General features: G+C 42.0%; 1 protein-coding gene across 2 annotated transcripts in view; it reads right to left on the minus strand.

The window, feature by feature from the left end:
* The window catches only part of plxna4 (plexin A4), a 229,002-nt gene that overhangs the window by 91,137 nt on the left and 116,960 nt on the right, over nt 1-20,905 (minus strand). For both annotated transcript variants that reach the window (XM_079656550.1, XM_079656549.1), the window contains exon 4: nt 1,759-1,887. In XM_079656550.1, the coding sequence (XP_079512676.1) occupies nt 1,759-1,887 (129 nt within the window). The remainder of the gene's footprint in view (nt 1-1,758; nt 1,888-20,905) is intronic.

Here is a 20,905-nt window from a genome sequence, read left to right on the forward strand (position 1 = left end):
CACACACACACACACACACACACACACACACACACACACAGGACCACTATTGGCCAACAAAACTCATTTGGTTAATTTCTTTCTTCAATATATGCTAATTGGTATGCAATTAGCTTACGTTTCTAAATTACAAAATGAAATGCTACATTTGTAACACGATGTTGGCGATTATAGCGAAGCATAAAAGGATCCAACATAATGGGAACAAATGGAAATTAAATATTAATAATAATTCATTTGTTTTTCTGTAATATCTTCTCTATGCTCAATTACACACACACTGCAATTTTTCAAAAAGGGGGATAAAAACTAAATTCTCCCATTTGTACAAAAGATTAATTGGATGGAATTAGAAACCATGACAAAATAGCCTCCTAAACGTCCTTATTCTGCTAACTTGTGTGCCTCTCTTGCTTCCTTTCCTACTCTCTGTGCAGATGGACCGGCTGAGACCTCAGGAGAGTCAACCAGGCTGCATTTGAAAGGGCATCTTCCACTCACTGCCTGTGTGATATTTAAAGTGTTATCAGGATAATCTGGACTCTTAAAATGTGCTCACATTTACACACATGCACACAAACAAATTGCAATACACATTAGCAAACACTGACACTTTCATGGTGCCAGAGAGGTCCATAATCCGCTGCAAGCTGCAGACAATATACAGGGCGACTAAACAGCAGCGGCCTTCTGTGATTACTGCTGGCAGCAGATAGAGAGGAGCGAGAGGGGAAATGATATCTTAACTCAAAGCGTTTGCAACATTATTCTAGAAATCACATTTATACTGACTGAAAATGATGCAAAAAAAAAAGCTTGAAAGAGAGAGATCAACCAAACATTTTCTAAATGATGGCCACATTTTGCTTGAATGATTTGATTACTAGCCCTTCAAAATGACTTGATGAAGAGATAATGCTTGTGCTGAATGGTAAGAAGTGTGTGTTTACAAATGGGGCTTAATACTTTTCATCATTGCCACTTTTATTAAGTAAAATGTGGGACTATGTAGTCATACTGTATCTTGCCCTGTCTATCCTTTTGTATTTTAGCTCTTTTATTTCACTTTTTATAATGTTATCTATATGGGTCTTTTTGTATTTGCCTTGCTGTTGAAAGGTACTATACAAATATATTTCCCATGCCTTGTCTTCCATCTATACATGTATAACATATAATGTAAGTACACACTCTTAGCTTTGTGTCTCTTTGTGAGTAACATCAAGAGAAAGTGAAAACCCAACCCAGTGAGTCATGGCTGTGTGTGCATCTCTTAGAGCCCAGCATGTGTGTTATGGACTTTCCATGGTGCTATTTTAGCGAGCCGTTGCCTCTGATAGAGGTGTTCACAGTCTCACTGTGTGTGTGTCCATTACACTGAGTGCTGCTATTTCACTCCACATTCCATGCCATCAAAGGCACTAAGAGAGATATGTGTGAATTTGGACGTGCCCATGCACACACACCATCACACACACATAAAAGTGTACTGAGACCACTCTCCTCTCTCGCTATAATTCAACACATTTATTCACTCCAACTCTAGCCTCACATTGTGTTTCTATAAAAAGACTTGGTCATAGCAGCAGCAGTCTATCTAATCCCTTTCTCTCCTCCAGCCAGGCTGTAATAAAATCCTCCACGCTACACCAAAGGTTATTGTAGCCTTTGACATGAGGAAAATGATAAATGCCAGTGGTTATGATATTGACTCAGCAGGGGAGACTTTTCATGTGTGTGAGTGTGTGTGTGTCTGACCTGGGTCTCAGACATGACATAGAGATGGTGGTGGTCTGGAGAGAAGGCCATATCTCGGAGGATGGGTCCATTGTCCACCGCCTGCACAGTCTCATACTGCAGAGCCCGAGAGGAGCCGTCCACCCGGATCTGGGAAAAACAAGGAAAATTAAGAATTAATGTATAAATACACAGTATGCATATGCTCTAGCACTACAATTAAGTCCCAAGTATTACTATACAGAATGTAAATAATCAATAATCAATTGAGTAAATACTAACCGTGCATAACATTTTAATTGCGCAAAAGGTTATTGCTTTTTTTATTAAGTAACAGACAACTTAAAATGAAATAAAAAACTGCCTCTCTTTAAGAAAAAGTTACAATAGTTAAAGAGTAATTGGAAGGGCTGAAATAAAATAAAGAATAGCTGTGGTAAAACAGAAGCAAAGGTAGACAAGAGTCACGTTGCCTTCCACAAGGAAGGTCTCTGCAATGGAACACCGTGACGCTTAGGACAACAAAGTGTGCAATCAGGGACCAAGGTATCATTAAAAAGGTACTTTTGAGAATTATTATGGATAAAACTGCTCATTTACCACACGCAGCCTGAGGATTTCCCCATGCATCATGGCTTTCTGTGCGGTGCCTGAGACGCTCATCTTTCTCTATCACGGTTTCAGCCATTCAAAAGTGATTACAGTAATTAGACATCTGGGCAAGAGGTGTGGCTTGCGAGCCCCTAGGTGTGTTTGCTCAGCAGAAAGTGCATGGAATTGGCTCTGTGCACACTTGGTGGTGTGATGGAAGTGTTCTGGCTTGTGCCTGAACATCTGCTTACATCGTCACACACAAACAAACGCACGGGGTGTGTTCCAAATGATCCTTTCTAAATCTGGTCCTCTGGCTGTAATTTCCAACTAACACACGACTTTGACACATGCCTACCCAAGGAACTTTCAGCACCCAGTAGAATACATGCTCGCACACACACACCATCACACACACACCTGTGTGGGCTTGTGGACAGGTGTGAAGCAAGTCTTGTTAAAGTTGTGATGACTTGGTAGCTCTTCAGCACTTATGGAGTCATGGGTAACAGGCACAAACAGGAGATAATTGGACAGGAAGCAGATGGTCGCGCAGACAGGTGAGACACTTCATGATTATTAAATAAATAATCAAGCACTTTAATGTTAGGTTCTGCTATTTATTTAGCTATTTAGTGCGCCTACAGTTTCCGAGTGATGATTACATTAACAACAAAAGCTAGCTACACGACCTCTTTGCTAACATAGCCCAACATAAAGCAAGTGCAACAAGCAAAACATACAAAGCCAGTTAATATGACTCACTCTCTAGACGCTGCCAAACCAGGCTCCAGTTATGGCACGCCAATGTTTTGACCCCATTTTTTTCCACATACCACGAAATGGCAATAGCTCCAGTCTTTGACTGTATTCTACACGTTAAATACAGAATCTCTCTTTTTGTCTTTGCTTAGACAATCACTCATTGTATAAAGACGGTAACCTTAGTACACAGGGTACAGTTTACGTCGTGCCCTGCTCCTGCTGCTTCTACTGATCTCCAGTTTCACAACATGACATTTCTTTGAACAGGCACCATCTTTCACCCTGATTTCACCCCCGCCCCCCCTTCCCTCTTTGTTTCTCAGCCATTCTTCTTCTCTCGCTCTGCCTCCTGCTTGGCTTGTGTAGTGATCTGGATCTCAAAGGACCTTGAATTCTGTGTATCAAAGCCTCACACACTTTCACTGGGAACCATTGTATGCACTTGGGTCAGTTCTGAAGAAAAGAACATAAGGCGAATAGAAGTGAGCCAAAGAAAAGAGGGAGGCAGGAAGAAAAGAAACTTCCGCGCGAGCAGGGGCCAGATTCAGCAGGTGGGGTTATCTAATCTGCCCGATCGGGCGGGTTGATTTGAGGCGCTGTGCATATGCGCACTGTACACAGCATGTGTGAGCATGTGAGTGTATGTGAAGATGTGTGTGCTAACCAACGCTATAAATTATAGAAGGGAAGTGTGAAGCCAATTGCCCCGCAGAGTTAAAGGGCAGACAGTCTATACAGCAAAGGCTGAATATACAGTTTTATTGTGCTGGGACGGATCCACGGTCACCAGGGAGCACAGGGGCTTCGAGGGGAAGCTCCTGTATATTATCCCTCAATCTGACCACCAACAAAACAAATGAGCCACCAGGGAGTCACAGCATGTCCGCAAGTATGCAACGCAGGCACTCTGGGACTGGAGGGGAACACATTAGGGAAACCACTGATTTGAATCAAAGGCCAGGGGACTTATTCTTACAAGAATTGGCACAAGTATTTAATAGCAGTTTTACGCTGTATTTATTTTTACTAACACAGCAGGGTCACCCTAGGCTTGTACGTTTGAAAGATAGTTACAGCATGCTGTATCCCTCATGATATCAAACCTTGCACTTTAAAGAGAATACTACTCAAAAGATCCAGCTGCTGGGTGCATAATGTTGAAATAAACCTGAAAATAAACAGCTATTGATTTGTTTTAGTACAAACACTATCTACAAACAAAAAGCTTACTCAGCGTACACTGAACAGATCCAATACTTCAATTCCTTCAAAGCTGATGATTATCTTTTTTTAATGAAATTACTAATCCTTGTTTCATTGTCAGCAACAGTAATTATCAATATATCGTAAAAAGTCATTTTTCATCAGCTTCAATTCATTAAGGCAGCTACAGTGGTGCCATCCAATATTATCTGATTCCTTTTCAACAGTAATAAAGTGGATTAGCAGCTCTATGCTAAATGGATTACAATGCTAATCTCTGCTATCACATTAGCACTACACAATAGACATTCTCTGCGAGACAGACTTCATTTTGTCTCCGAGTCGTGGGGAGGTGAGAGATGCAGTGGGCCCACATATAAATGCACACCTACAAATTGGTAATCTGTTCACTTCACACAAGCAATTGCGTGTATAAAAACATTGGCATTTAGCTATTTTTCACACTATTTTATACACACAACACACACACACACACACACACACACACACACACACACACACACACACACACACACACACACACACACACACACACACACACACACACACACACACACACACACACACACACACACACACACACACACACACACACACACACACACACCCACCCACCCACCCACCCACCCACCCACACACACACACACACACACACACACACACACACACACACACACACACACACACACACACACACACACACACACACACACACACACACACACACACACACACACACACACACACACACACACACACACACACACAGGCAGTCTGGCTGGAGCTTCTCATGTGGTAATGCGGGATCCTCTGGGGAGGGGGGCGAGAGTTACCTGTGCTTTTGACTCACAGAGCACACTTCCTCAGCCCTGCAAAATGTGTGTAGTAAACATAGCTGTGTGTGTGTCTGCCTTGATCCGGTTGTGTGTGTATCTGTGGGAGAACAGAACTGGTACACCTCAGATCAGAGAAAAATCCTGGTACTCCAAAAAGCAACCACCCTGACCATTAACTGTATCCTCCTAGTGGCTGTGAAAGATAACTACACTATCACCTACACTGAAAACAGACTTACACAGGGGCTTGTGCAGCAAAAATGCACTGTATGTGATATTTTATTTGACAACCACACGCACTAAGATGAAATAGTGTTGATAAAGCATTTTTCAAATAAACCAGACCTTTTGAAATGAGTGGCTATCCAGCAGTGTTGATAAATCAGAAATAATGAAGATGTATTTAAATTAGTCTCAGATGAGCCACCCAGGAAAATATACTAATTCAACCCTTTGTGCAGATGGTATTTCTGCTTTGAATCTGTCAATGAGAAATGACTTGCCCAAAGTGACTCTCCCTCTCTCCATGGGGCTAACAGCTAGCAGAAGGTGTGATGCATACAGGGAAGCCATTCCGGTGTGAAAACAACAGGAGGACCCTGTTCCAGTTTCCTATTGGCACTGTGCACCACATAACCACATAGAAATGACAGCACTTCCCTGACTCTGCATGGAATCCATACTGGAGCAGGTACAAATGCACTGTCTGAGTCTTTATTTTATCATACATATACTGTAAGACCTTTGCTTTAATAATTGATGTTTCGTTTCGGCATCGAGTCATTTACTATATCCCAAAGTTTGTATCACGTTACTATGCCAATAATGTCAGTAAACCACAGAAACATTCAGGTACATTTTAAACCTAAAAACCAATGCCTGTGTCTAGAAACTACTTTAAATTAAGTGGTGAGATGGATTTTCCACATTTCAGGTTGAGTCTAGTCAATTCCAGGAGACTTTAAGAATCATGTTGTAGTCGTGAGTGCAGATGGCGGTTATAGCTAAGTGCAGGAAATACAAAATCAACCCCCTCTGGAAAAGACCATATTGGGGGAAACAGCATGGAAAGTGTACTTCTTAAAACATACAACAGAGAGAAATGTGTGTTTCTGATCGAGGACTGTTTTTAGTTCTTGGAGAAATGTGTCCTTGCCTGCCATGGCATGGGTTTTTGGGGTGGCAAAAGGAAAGCTAGTCACACAGAGCGGCAGTCTGTTTAGCATGGCACCCACACTAACACACCATGGCTGGAACACACACCATGACCAACATGCTGCTGGTGGATGCCAGAATAAGCTGCTGACTATTGTATCGCTATGGTCTGACATGGGTCATGCCACCACGGTGAGGCGGGTTGGCTGGGGCAGAATGTCATCCAAAGTCGCACAGCATGCTGGGAAACTTAAATGACCACAACATTTGTGTGAGGAATTCAACCAAATCCCTGAAACGTGCATGGGCAAACCCAGTGTCAGTGCCAGTATTTCTGCAGCCAAAAAGGGTCATGAACTTTTTTTCTGATTAATACCAGTAAAAGGAAAAAAAGGGTGTTCAATAACCAATGCAAGTTACGTGAATTGTATTTGGTAAACAAAGGTACTTCACAGTTGAATGAACATACCATACTTCCAAAGCTGTATATACAATTAGTTGCAAAAAACATGAATGATTACAGATATTTCTTACAAATTAACTCTTAAATAACTTGGAAGGTATTGAAAATAAAACAGCTGCTGTTAACTTTTGGACTCAAACAGGATCACATTACTTGATCCAAGCAATAAAGTTGTAATCAAGTAACATTTGATCCAGCTAAAATAATAGCCAAAACTACAAAAAAAAAAAAAAAAGGTTTTAAAAAATACCCAACTGTTATTCTTTGAAAGCTTTAAATTCTGTGGATTTGATTAATTTCAACAAACTAGTTACATCTTCCCGCTAGCTAATTTTCAACAGTCAAAACTAATTGTGGGAACAGGGGTCTCCTGGGTCCTTATCCTGTTCAAGATATCAATCAGAAACATTTTAGAGCAGCAACAGCATAGCCGCATGCCAAATGCCGCTGTACTGTAATCCAACCTGCCACACTTTGCTCAGGTTTCTACCTTCTATGTAAAACCAAAGCAGAGTGTGAGTTATCCAACCAGGCAAGGCACGACATGCACTAAGAATCTGGAGAGAGAGACAGCCAGACAACTGAGAGGAACATCCACTGTGAAAGAGAAAAGACACAACGTATCGCCACTACATAATGGCAATGTGTCTCTGCACGCATTCTATTCATACCGACAGCAATACAATGGTGGCTGTCTGATTGCCCAAATCTGTCCAGCTCCCTGAAACATATGGCAGACAGAGAGAAAAGAGGGGGTGAGGGTGGGGGGGGTGGGTAGGACAGAATAACAGAAGGAAAGGAGGCGGATTGTGTCAATCAATGCCAGGACAAACCCTTCCACATTCAGAGCATCAATATATAGCTTCAGGCGAGATGGACTGGTGCGAGGCTAGTGGGGGATTGTGGATGATTTGACATTAATCTCAGGGTATTAACGAAGATGTGGCACAGTAATGTGGGATGCCAGTCTGGTCATGCAGGATTGCTGGAGCAGAGAACCATGTGATTATTAATCGCCAAGGAGTTATTATTCACAGTAAAAGATCGACATGTTTTCATTCTGTCTGAGAGGAAGAGTAGCCAAAGAGGAAGGCCCTCATGTGCTTTCTGAAACATGTACTGCAGGTGACACGTAATGCCATGGTACTTCTACATCGACAATGTCTTTTGGCATTCTATTTTATGTGTAATTACAAGCTATAATGGAGACATCTTGCAGTTATCCAAAAGGAACAACATGAACTCAATGCTTTATGGCTTTCCTTGATGGAAGTCAAATGTTTATTCTCCTCCTTCCGGCTCGTGAAATAGGAGGATGAGTGGTCAGAGTGGAACTGAACTCATTCGGTGCTTGCACTATTCTCTGTTTAATGTTTGCAATTAGGCATATCTGCGCACAGCAGGATTTGAATGAATGAATTTCCCCCCATGTCTACACTGCTTTGTGGGTGCAAACCAGGGACATGTCATTGTTAGCAGGGAAGTAACTACAGAGACTTGTGTTAGTGGTGAACCTGAGTAGATATCTGACCTCCGTAACGGCCCTCCTGTTGAGTTTGCTTTTATTTAGGTCAATCCTCACTAAATGAGGTTCTAAAAACGTCTGTAAAGTAAGTTTGATTAAAGTGGTTTATGTAAGAAAAATACTTATAAGTATCTGGCCTTGGTGTGACAGAGTCAATACATCAGCAATAAATGGTAACTGAAGAGCGTAAGAAGAAAAAACAATAATACATGTTAAGTTGTGTGAGGAAGGGAATGAGGCACTTTGTTTCTATGGCTGCCTCTTCAGTCTCCACCACCTCACATCTGAGATCTGACACTAAAGCAGATGGGCCTCGGGGGGACCCCTGGCTCAGTGACTGACCGCTGTGGCATTAAAGGTGTGCTACCCGTTAGCCTGCAGCTCCACGCGGCCTACTAATCTAACCTTATCCCCTGCTGAGAGATAGACAGGAAAATCAGGCAGAGGGGCAAAGAGAAGGACGAAAATGTTATTGTGAGGGATGTTGGTGTTGGACGTGAAAGGGGACAAGTGTCTGGAGGCTTCCTAAATCATTTCTCTCCCTGCACTCTTCCACTCCCTCAATCTCCCCCATGGCTTCAAAGGGTGAGTGGCAGGTCTCCCTGCTATCATTCCCTTCACTGCTCAGCTGCCTCGGAGCACTGTGACCAGGCGGGGGGCTAACAGCTCAGCTTCTGTTGCTCATTTCCCTCCTCCTCTGTTGCCCCTCTCTCCCTATTGGCTGCCCTGTCTCAATCTGTATGTCATCAGGTTGACTAAAATACCTACAGGTTAACGGCCAATGCATTACTTTTTGCTATTTTCAAAATCTCATCTTCATATGTTTGTAGCAGATTATATTTTTCTGCAGCTTGGACAATTGTTTTATACATTGTTTCTCATTTATCCACCCTCTTTCAATTGTGCTTACATATTTGAATTCATCCAATATTGAAATACTTAACCGTCAGATGTGCTCGGTAATAAATCAAATGTGCAGACTTGATGAGTAGATTTGTTGTAATTTTTTGTCTGCAAAATCCCCAACCCCATTCCTCTTTCACTGTCTCATTAGAGCCACCGCAGGGTGTTAGAGGCGACTGGTAGAGATCTCCTGACAGACCTCATTTAGTGCAGACAAATACCTGCTCTGGCTGAGGAAAACCCTAATGCACATTTCTCTTTCAAACCAATTATTTCCTTTTCTTTCACTATTATTCTGCGGGGGTAAGAGCTGCCGTTCCTGCCACTGCTGCTGCGGCCACTGGCTGGGCCTCAAGGAACCCACGGAGGCAGCGGCATAATTCGAGCACACATCACAAACTGTGTTTTTATAAGTGGTGCGACCTGATGGCAGTGATACAGAGCTGTGTGCACACTATTATATTTTGTGACCAGAGGCCACTGTGTGAGAGCTCAAAGGCTTTAGGAGCCATTAATGAAGTCAACATACTCCCTGGAGTAGTGGGGGGACCAAATCAGCCTATTGTGCCGAATCAAGGCTTGGCCTCTCAGGCGACCCTGCAGTGCTCAGAACCCAGAGCTATGGATGCTGTTCATTTGTGAGAGCGCGGCCGGCAAACTTTCAGCATGTAGAATAGTAAATACAGCCTGCTGAGGAAAATGGCATTGAGATTATCCTCAGGGAGTTGTATTTTGTGTGTGTATGTGTACTGTACAGAGGAGGAAAGGTTGTATGCACCCCAGTGGGAATAGAGGAACATATTCCTCTAGCACCCAGGAAGATGGACATATGGCAGAGCAAGAGATGGCCAGCTTTGATGTTAGAGAAGCAGAGGGAAGAGGAGAAGGTTGAGGAGGAGAAATGGAAAGTGATATCTTTCTATACCTCTCTGTTTCTCCCTGTGTATTCACAGTTGGCTATATGCATAAAGAACAATACTATCACAGATCTTTAGGTACTGAAAACTGGGTACTTTCTATCACTATAAATATCAATACATTTGTGTTTCCTTGCATTTGTGACCATTAAATGCAGTGGCTGTACATCACAACATTGTTTCCTTATTCCCCTGCCTAATTTTAACGTACAAAGTCTGGCGTGCAACCTTTACATCCAAAGGTAGGAACATTTAACATGTTTGCCCAAAACAATGGGATTACAATGCATGTGCATGAAAGCTTGTTTGGGAAGTCGGTTACGTCCAGACTTGAGAATGAGAAACAACATCCCACATATATACATGTGGGAAAGGAAGGACAATCCTTTTACTGAGTCATCAAATGAATTTAATGGTACATCCTGTTTCTGCTGTCAGTCACCAATCTATCGGACCGTCGAGAGTAATGAATAAAGGATCTGTTTGTTTTTCAGCAAAGCAGACAAGAATAAGATAACCTAAGGTCATGATTAATTGGACCCACAATGTTAGGAAAACCTTAGATCAACAATACATAGAACAGGTATCTAGCTCTCTGCAGGAACTTCAGATCAATATGAGCTCTTCACATAATGGTCTGGTGACACGCTTTGATCAATGTTCAGAGGGTCATCTCACAAACACTCCCATTGTGACCTTTATCAATCTCTATGAACGGCTGTGTTTCACTAAACAACAACAGAGGAGCATTCTTCATCTTAATGGGGCAAGCTCAAAAGGCTTTCCTTGATTGGAGTATACTATGCTTCTATAGCTGTCCATCAGCAGCCTATCCAACCATGGAGAAGGGCCCGGTCCCCAAAAAGATGTCTAGGTCTGATAATGTCCTACTGACAGACTCAGATCAGTTTTAGCCAAGGCATGAATTGTAATAGTCTTTTGTCCCTCTTCTCCTGCTTCTGATTTATTTGTGTGGTTGTCTTACACTTTCTTTTACTGTCACACTCCTAGGCTCATGTCACGTTGGTAGTTTCGTATGTTTAGGTTCTGTCACGTTCTATGTCTAGGTTTGGGTGTTTTGCTGTTTTCCCTGTCATGTTTTCCTCCCGTTTATTGTCTGGTCCTTTTCCCTGTGTTTTTTTTCTCCTGTCATTAGTTTCCCTGGTTTGTCTGATTATGTTCACCTGTGGCCCCTGTGTTTCCTCCTCCCTCCTCACCTGTGTCTTGTTGTGTGATTAGTCTTTTGTGTATTTAAGTTCTGGGTTTTCTGTCTGTCTTTGTCGGTTCATCTTGTGTCATGACTAGTTCTTCGGTGAGTGTTCTGTTTTGTCTTTGTTTATATCATATAGCCTTGAAATAAAGGAGTTTTTTCAGTTTATATCTGCATTTGGGTCCTGCCTCCTTCACAAACCGTAACATTTACAGCTTATCAGTCTGCCCTCTTCTCTCTGGTCAATACTCATTTTCAGTTTGTTCACCAAGACAAACAGTGCAGTTCATTGACTTCAAAGGTGTGATTGATTTCCTGGGAGATAAGCACAAAAACATAAAAAAGAAGACACCTACATATTCACTAACTTAAGCTTTCGGGCAAAGAAAATGCCAAGCAACATGAAATGTAACTTTTGAGCCACACATTTAAAAAAGAAAGTAGTTAAGAGCAAGATATGAGGGGAGAAGGCTGTGTGTGTGTGTGTGTGTGTGTGTGTGTGTGTGTGTGTGTGTGTGTGTGTGTGTGTGTGTGTGTGTGTGTGTGTGTGTGTGTGTGTGTGTGTGTGTGTGTGTGTGTGTGTGTGTGTGTGTGTGTGTGTGTGTGTGTGTGTGTGTGTGTGTGTCCAGGTGTGTGAATAATAGATGGGGATCTGAGAGCCAGACGCTGTCTGAGAGCAGACATCACCCTGGATCCCGTTACCACACTCTCCCATCAGAATAACTCTGGAGACACAAGTGCAAACACCATGGTCCAAGTTCAAGCGATAATACGCACAAACATGCTGGGGCTATAAACGTGCACACAGTCACACGGTGACCTTTCTGCACCCCGCCTGTCAACACTATCTCTTCCCTCTGTTTGCTCAGGAGGAGTCACATAGTTGAGTAATATGATCAATGGGAATTTTAACTATTTAAAAAAAAAAAAGAAGTCTATAAAATATGCATTTATCCAGGAGTATTCATGGCAGTCAGGTTATAATATTGTGACATCCACTAGTAAAAACAGACTAGACTCAATACACACACACACACACACACACACACGCTGATATTAAATCAATGGATCTCTGACTGGAGCTGAAGATCGCACATGCTCATGAATTCATGAATTACCAATAGGCTTATCTTTCGGACTTTGTGCAGATTTGTGTGTGTGCCCCAGTGTGTACACGGGGAGCATTCATTGCCTACCCTTCAGTTTTATGTTGTGGTGATTTATGAGGTCCCTACCAAAGTTTCTAATTAAAGAGGGAAGCACCACACAACCTATTCCTCAGAGATAAGTGGGTGTGGATTTCTGTGTTCCCACCTTATTGTCTGTGAATGTGTGTTTGCGCATATGTGCCTGTGTGTATATTCCCTTGTTTTCAGCCCCAAGGGTGCTTCCTTTTTCATCCCTCCTCTTTGCCTTTATTAAACAGACTGGCACACTCCTCTATTATACCTGTTTTCCCACTCATGTGAAACATTGCATTGCTGGCCTAGCAGGGGACAGAGAGAGGGAGACAAAGATACAGGCTGAGAGTGAGAAAATTAAACAAAATAAGAAACAAGGAGAGTGAGGAGGAGAGGGAGAGCGAGGAATAACACTGCAGTAAACCCTTGAGGCATGCGCTACAATCATGGAAATCATTGGAGGAAAGATGGTGAGAGTGAGAAAGAGCAAGAAGACTAAAGGCCAATGTCCACTGAAAATGGTTTGGATGCATTCAATGAAGGCTGTGTGTGTAGGAACAAATACAGAAGTGGTTGATATAATGTGTTCAGTGTCCACTAGCCGCAGGAGCTGTACGTGAGCAGACTTTCCTCGGTGCTTCTTTTGTCACTCATTTTCTCAGTGGGCTTTCACCAACAGAGTGCAGAAAGAACAAGGTGAGAAAAAGAGCAGAAATAGTTCATGTTCCGAAGAGAATCCGACCAGTTCCCTTCTATTTTTTGTTCTTATACCAGAAGCAAACACATTAATCCCACAACATTTCGTTCAACAATGTATGCAGCGCAACACCTCATCCCATTAGCATTAGGCTTTCCAACCCTACTCAAACTTTTATACAAAAACAAGCATTTTTCAGGTTGTTCGAAAAATGTATCACTATGATGGATTTAACTGACAGTGATTACTAGCTGGTGTGTCATTTAATTCAATTGTTGTGATATATAGCTATACGTTTCATTCATTGAGCTACGAAGAATTAAAAAGAGTCAAGAAAATGATTTCCTATAACCTGCTGATGAACTATTCACATCAAATCTTGCCCTCCATTATTATCAAACACATTCCATCTCGTACCAAAGAAGACATCAGAAGCATAATTCATCATTTCACTGACTCCATGGGAGGTTTCCCTAAAATGAATGCTTCTTTATTAGGGGAGCATATTAGAGTTTCACGCCCATGCTTTATTCCGTAGCACAAAAGCAATGTTTAGTGCCTGATAATGGAGGCTTCACAGTGGGAGTTAAATAACAGCACGGCATAAATGAAGAAGCGTGTTGTTTCAGATGCATGGTTATCTAATCATAATGACGATGGATTCAATAAAAAGAGCATACAGTGGTGTTTAAATAAAAACAATGCTTTTACAACAGTGTGTGTGTGTGTGTGTGTGTGTGTGTGTGTGTGTGTGTGTGTGTGCGTGTGTGTGTCTGTGTATGTGTGGGTGTGTATGTGTGTGTGTGTGTGTGTGTGTGTGTGTGTGTGTGTGTGTGTGTGTGTGTGTGTGTGGGTGTGTATGTGTGTGTGTGTGTGTGTGTGTGTGTGTGTGTGTGTGTGTGTGTGTGTGTGTGTGTGTGTGTGTGTGTGTGTGTGTGTGTGTGTGTGTGTGTGTGTGTGCGTGTAGATGTGTGAATATGTGTGTCATTTCAGAGAAACACTTTTCAGTTACAGCAGTGCAAGATGTAATTACCATTATCATACAGGCTCATCATTTAGAATGTTTTTCTATAGTGCTCATTTCAGAGTGTTGATTTTAAGTATGTGTGGAGAATTTGTCTTTGCTGATATGACATTTAATAACCACATTTCTTTCTGTCTGACCTTTAACTCCCACTCTCCCTCCTCTCCTGCACTATGTCTGTCTTTCTTTACTCCGTCCTCTCTCAGTGCTATTATGTAGATGCATTTCTTCACCGTCTGCCTATTCTGCCCTTTTTACGAGGCGACATATAAAAGTATGACGAGCTAACAGGCAAACCAAGTGCCCCTGTCAGAGCAGAGCAATATGACGGAAAGGAAAAGAGACAAAGAGGAGAGATTGAGAGGAAGCGACAGATCAACTGGAGAACGTTCAGATAGAGATGGGTGTAAGCTGCACTAAAACTCTTAGACAGATAAAAGTTCATTCTTTCTCGGGGAGAGACAGAAAGAGAGGGAGAGAGGACTCTAAGAGGATATTTGGTGAATGGAGCCTGTCAGCTGGCGTTGTGCAGAAATCCTCTTATACCTCAAAATTTCAATTAGGTGAGGAAGCGTTTTGGTGCGGTGCGCTTCTCTCCTTTCCACACAGGAAGTACAAAGTGCATGAGGTGGGATTTGTCACAGCAGCGACAGGCCTGCTCCACCTACAGTATGATTCAAAGAGCACACACACAAACACACAGAGCGCTCCCCCTTCCACCTGCCAAAGCCATTTCGAGTGACAGTGGTGCACTTGATGCTACTTCAGTGTTCAGTGAGCAGTGTTACAATTGAGTTTGTTGCACTGAAGAGGACCTGAAATGTAAACTCCACAGGTCTGTGTTGGGCTGCCGTCGTCTGTGTGACAGCTACAATTACACATTGTGTCAGCCTCTCCAAATGACACTGACTTACAGTAATTACAATGCCAAATGTAGCAGCCCATTTTCATGCTTTCTTTTCATTTAATTCCCACTTCACTGTTTCACCTTCATTTGACCTCCTTTGTCACCGTCTTCCTGACTATCATATATAATGGAAAAAATACTTGACTAAGTTTTCTGGAATTGTATTTAAAAGTAAAATGTTGTTTTTTATATAACAAGCTATATTGTAGTTTTAGATCTAGAATATGGTAACATGACAGCAATAAGGTAATACAAAGCAATAAGAGGTGCATACTATAACAACAAGAAGTTGCAATAAACTGGAATATCTGTTTGACAATACAAAAACAAACAATTCAACTTAAACAACATTCACTTTGAAGGTCTCCCTTCTCCATCCATCCGAATTTGAGGTACTTTTTTGCTTTTTACTCCCTTCCTCGTCCTCTCACTATCCCATCGCTTTGGATTTAACCCTTTTGCCATTAATTCCCTAATTGTTCTTTACAAACTATCTCACTACTATTCTCTTGTTACCTCCGCCCCCTCCACACACACCTTCTCTCCCTCACGCTTTCACCCTTTCTTTCTTTGCCCAGTTAGTCCTTCTGCTTCTTTCTTTCCCAAAACTCTATCCTGTCGTCCTCTTCCTCTCACCTTTCCCCCGCTAGCTCTATTCCCAGTTTCCCAGCTGGCTTTCATCTTCCCCAGGTTAGATTACTGTAAGCACTGCCTGTCTGCCGGCATTCCTGAAAGCTTTTCATCTCTGCTCCAATTCATCTGGGGAGACAGAGAGAGTGAAAGAGAGCAAGGGAGAGAGGGAGGCTGTGGTGGGCTGCAGCTATGGATTTCAGAGCCTTGAGTGGTTAACCTGCACTGCACACTGCATTGGGTGATGGGAAATTTCCCTGATGGTCTTTTGGCTGTCAGTGAAGGGCTGAGAGCACACCTCTCTTGGGACGGACTAATATGTGCACAAATACACACAAACAAAAACAACTTGCACAATAAAAGTGTACAAACAAACCACCTATCCCATAAGATAGCACAACAATATGCATGGTACAAAGTGAAAATAAAACACAAAAATTGCTCAAAAGATGTCCTAAAGAAGAGAGGAATCTGTAAAACTAAAACGGATGACTCCGAGGTATACAGCTTACTGTTTGTAAATGTCCATGCTCAAATAGCAGAACACACACTTTCCAACCAAGCATTATCAACATATCAACACTCCACCAAATTATTCTTGTCATGTTTTAAAGTATTAGATTTAACTCTTGGCAGTGTGATAATACATCTGGAGTGTTTTTAAGCCATCGTTACCATATTAACTCAGCCCTGAGAGAGTGTATGGGATGATGAGATGTAGATGCAATAGAAAATATGTGTGTGTGTGTGTGTGTGTGTGTGTGTGTGTGTGTGTGTGTGTGTGTGTGTGTGTGTGTGTGTGTGTGTGTGTGTGTGTGTGTGTGTGTGTGTGTGTGGCTGTCTGTGGAGATAGCAGCCACATCATCAAGATTTAAACACAACAGTTCAAACAGCAAATAAAAATTAGCTACTACAGATGTGAGTGCATTTCGTGAATCCCCTTTCAGTTGTAATTTTCTACAAAGGCTAAGTATCGAGCCTGAGTGGCGCAGTGGGCTGTGTGTTTGATCATCAGATCAACGGGGCGTTGGGAAACTCCAGTTCGAAACCCACTTCCGCCGCCACTGCGTCAGGCCGTTGTGTCCCTGGGCAAGGCACTTCACCCGAATTTGCTCCTATGGGTATTGTCCACAGTACATGATATTAATGTGTACTTGTAAAGCGCCTCGATGACTTTGAGGTGTGAAGATGGACGGTGTGGCGCAGCGGGCTGTGCAAGGGGGCGAAACCCGCCGCTGCGTCTGTAAAGCCGTTGTGTCCTTGTGCAAGACACTTCACCTGAATTTGCTCCTGTGGGTATTGTCCACAGTACATGACCATTACATGTCTGATATGTATGTGTAATGTGTATCTGTAAAGCGCTTTGGGTCATGGAAAAAGCGCTATAATAAATATAAGGAATTATTATTATTATTATCTGCAGATTATTGCGACCAACACACAATGAGGCATGACATGACTACTGACTTAAAATATCACGGGGCCTAGGGTGATAAATGGTAAAGTCTATAAAATGTCACATATCCTATGAACACACGCCAACATTCCTAAGTTGCGTTTTTCTACTGGAGCGACAATTCAAAAACCAACGATATTCTCTGCACATTGATTTAAAAAGGCAGATGCTGGTAAATATGTGTAATTCCTGTGTGATAAATTAATGAATAAAGAGATCTGTGGTCAGTTCATTTAGTCATCAATCCACTTACAATGAATCAAGTGTTGTTGAATGATGCACCAACTGGAACAAAATGATTGATACTGAAAACCATAAAATCCATCCTTCCGCTTCCTGTTTTGTAAATGGACCTTTGTATAATGCAGCATGTGAGAGCATTTGTAGAATGCCTTTAACCTCACAGACACACGGTCACACCCCGATCATCTTGTACTGGGACTATCCTCTATGATGGCGATGTGTTTTGATATAGTGCTCTGAAGTATTATGGGCATCCCCCCGTGTGATATTTATGGACCTGCCAGTCTTCCGGCCTGCTCACAACTCCCACCCTTTAATCTTACTGCTGTCATCTAGTGTCGCTGCCTTATGACTATGGCCTTGGCTAACTGCCAGCAGATAAATAGTCACTATGTGTGTATGAGTGCAAACGCACTTAAGACTGTGAATGTGAGACTGTTGAAATACAACACCAGTGAACAACACAGTGAAGTACAGTATGTCAGTCAAATGTAGGCAAGAAGTGACAGGTAAAAAGGAAGAGTGCTCAGTGAGAACACTAGTACCAATATGCATGGTATGTTCATATACTGCAACAAAAAAAAAAAAGCCAAACCACAGCCTTCTATTTCATTCCAATTCCTCTATCTTTGATGCAACACAGTAATTTGGCAAGAAAATAGGGAGAGAAAGAAAATTACTAGAGAGAAAAAAAAACAAGGGAGGGGAGTGAGGCGAACAAATCTGTCCTCTAAGCAGAGCTTTTACACTCAAACAGAATTGAAATAGCAATTTTCGAAAATAATGATTCAGTCTACCCCCAACCCAGAAAAAAAGGGAATTACACATAATGAATTCATTAACATGTATGTCATAACAATTGTTATAATCAAAGCTAACAGAATGTGGTGCTTATTGGCCTAAATTATCTACAGTTTTCTCAATAGACCCTCGGAGGCTCTTTGGTTGCGGTCCACATTGTCTGTGTGTAGATTCAGAAATGACTTGAGGCACATGAGCAGGCTCAATCAATGAGTGCATGTATGAAGTAAACAACAATCTTTAAGCATTTCAAAAAGAAGGCAGAATCACACCAGCACAACAAACACGTTTGCAGACGAAGACAAGAGTCGAGACTCACCCTGTTATGATAAGCATTTATCACAAAACAGCTCCTTTGTCAGGCTCTGTGGGAAGCTCATTGTTACTTTGGAGGTGATGTGAAATTGCTTTGATCAGCCAAGTAAGTCACTATAAAATGAAACGTTGACTATATTGTGCAAAGTTAGAAAGCAGCACTCATGAATAAGACTGCAAACAATACAGTTCATAGAGTTTGGAGCACAAGCTTGTTTTTATATTGCTTGAAAGATTTTTGTACATGCTAAATATATATGAAGAATTTTCCTGAGTCTAAGAAGCTACCAGGGCACATACTGTAGTTCAAGGTCTCTTAACCTTTTAGCAAATAGAATTCTTATTCACATATCTGAATGTCTCTCTCTCTCTCTTTGGTATGGAAGCTTAGCATCATTAGCTGTCAGGAAGCTGCTGCTCAGCTTCCTGCTGAGTCGGCAGATTGAACAACTATTTACTCTGAACATCTTTCCCATTGTTCTAGGTGTGTGATGTTACTGGAACTAATACTCCCTAAACATTCCATGTATAGCTAATTCAATCAATAGCAGCATTATGAAGTTGCTGGCACTGTGGTGTTTAAAGTGCAATCAATAAATGCAATTAATAACAGAAAGTACGCTGTACTATTTTTCGCTAGCTGTCGCTGTGTGGTAATAGTAAGAGGGATTATTCTTGTCACTGCTCAGCTGGCTTGTGTAACATCAGTCTTTGGGGAAATTAACAACATTTCCCTGTTTTCCTGCTGATTTGCAAGCCTTGCAACACCCATACTGAGTGACTGAAAGACTGATGGAGTGTGGACTTGGCTGCCCTGGTTTTATGTAGTGACATGGGGAGAACAAATCTTAAAAACTACCATTTTAACATCTTTAGTAAATAGCACATGAAGGGATGTTATATCCTGTGATTTAATTTGTATTCGATAATATTAAAGTGTCCATCTGTTATCTAATACACATACTGTAAACTGTGCTAGAGTCAGCTGCCAAGGATCCAAGGTAATAGGGTCAAATTGCTGAGATTTATGCAAAAATGAACATGGAGACCTTTAAACACCCGATACAACTGAAGTGTTTGTAGTATAAATCTGATCAACCAATGTTAAACAGCATGAGGCAATGTTATGTTAACAAATCTAAGATCACAACCTGTAAGACAGCTCTGTATCATTAAACACCAATTCATAGAAAATCAATATAGTTCCCTGTCAACTGTGTCACTGCCCCTCCTGCCCAACCCCAATTTCCTTCACCCCCAGCCCTGTAACTGTCCCATTTCTGCCCCATCATTTCCATCTCCTGGGGTCTATGTATTTTTGCAAGCTTGTTCTCGGGGCAGAAGATGAGGGCTTTTAGAGTGGACTGGTAGGAAGATTAGCTTCCATAACCTCCTCCAGCTCTTTAGCATTTTAATGAGGCAGGGCCAGAGGGTCTTTCTTCTGCCCTAGCCAACTGTGTCATAGTCTGGGTCTGGGGACTGTACGGCTGCAGGGGTTCAGGAACAGTTCTTATACAGCACAGCCATTGTATTGGCAAATGGAGTGAGATATGGTGCTGATGAGAGACGAGTGAGTTGTTGTGTGTGTGTGTGTGTGTGGGTGTGTGTGTGTGTGTATGTGTGTGTGTGTGTGTGTGTGTGTGTGTGTGTGTGTGTGTGTGTGTGTGTGTGTGTGTGTGTGTGTGTGTGTGTGTGTGTGTGTGTGTGTGTGTGTGTGTGTGTGTGTGTGTGTGTGTGTGTGTGTGTGTGTGTGTGTGTGTGTGTGTGTGTGTGTGTGTGTGTGTGTGTGTATGAAGGAGAAACACACAGAGACGGAAATATATGGGTGTCGTAGATGGGTGTGTATGCACAAACCTCCGTGTGTGTCTTCTCCAAGAATAAAAGAGCAATTTAGGTCTTTCTATGGGCCTACCTCCAAAGCTTTCCCAGTATGCACCCCGATAACACAGAGAGGGCACATGTGGATAAGCTCTCTATTGAAGGAGCTGTAATTACCTGCTGATATGAATGTTATTATTACTACCGGGCAAAAAGCTGACCATTTTCCTTTCAAAAATCCACAAAACCAGGCATTTGAATGTTAAGGGTTAACCCAGGCGGGAAAATAAATGGGGTGGTAATTCATTATTTGCAACATCTCTTTCACAATAGACAATGAACTTCAGGCTAAGTCAGTGAAAGGCAAACTGTTTGGGATTGTATTATCAAGGGATTAAACAAATACACAGATTCTTCCAGTCTGTTTCTCTTTAAATTACTGTTATCGTCTATACATTTTGTAGTGAATACATTCAACCAACTGTAAAGTAAAAGCTTTAGACAGAA

The sequence above is a fragment of the Notothenia rossii genome (assembly GCF_949606895.1).
Source record: "Notothenia rossii genome assembly, chromosome: 10".
Lineage (NCBI taxonomy): Eukaryota > Metazoa > Chordata > Actinopteri > Perciformes > Nototheniidae > Notothenia > Notothenia rossii.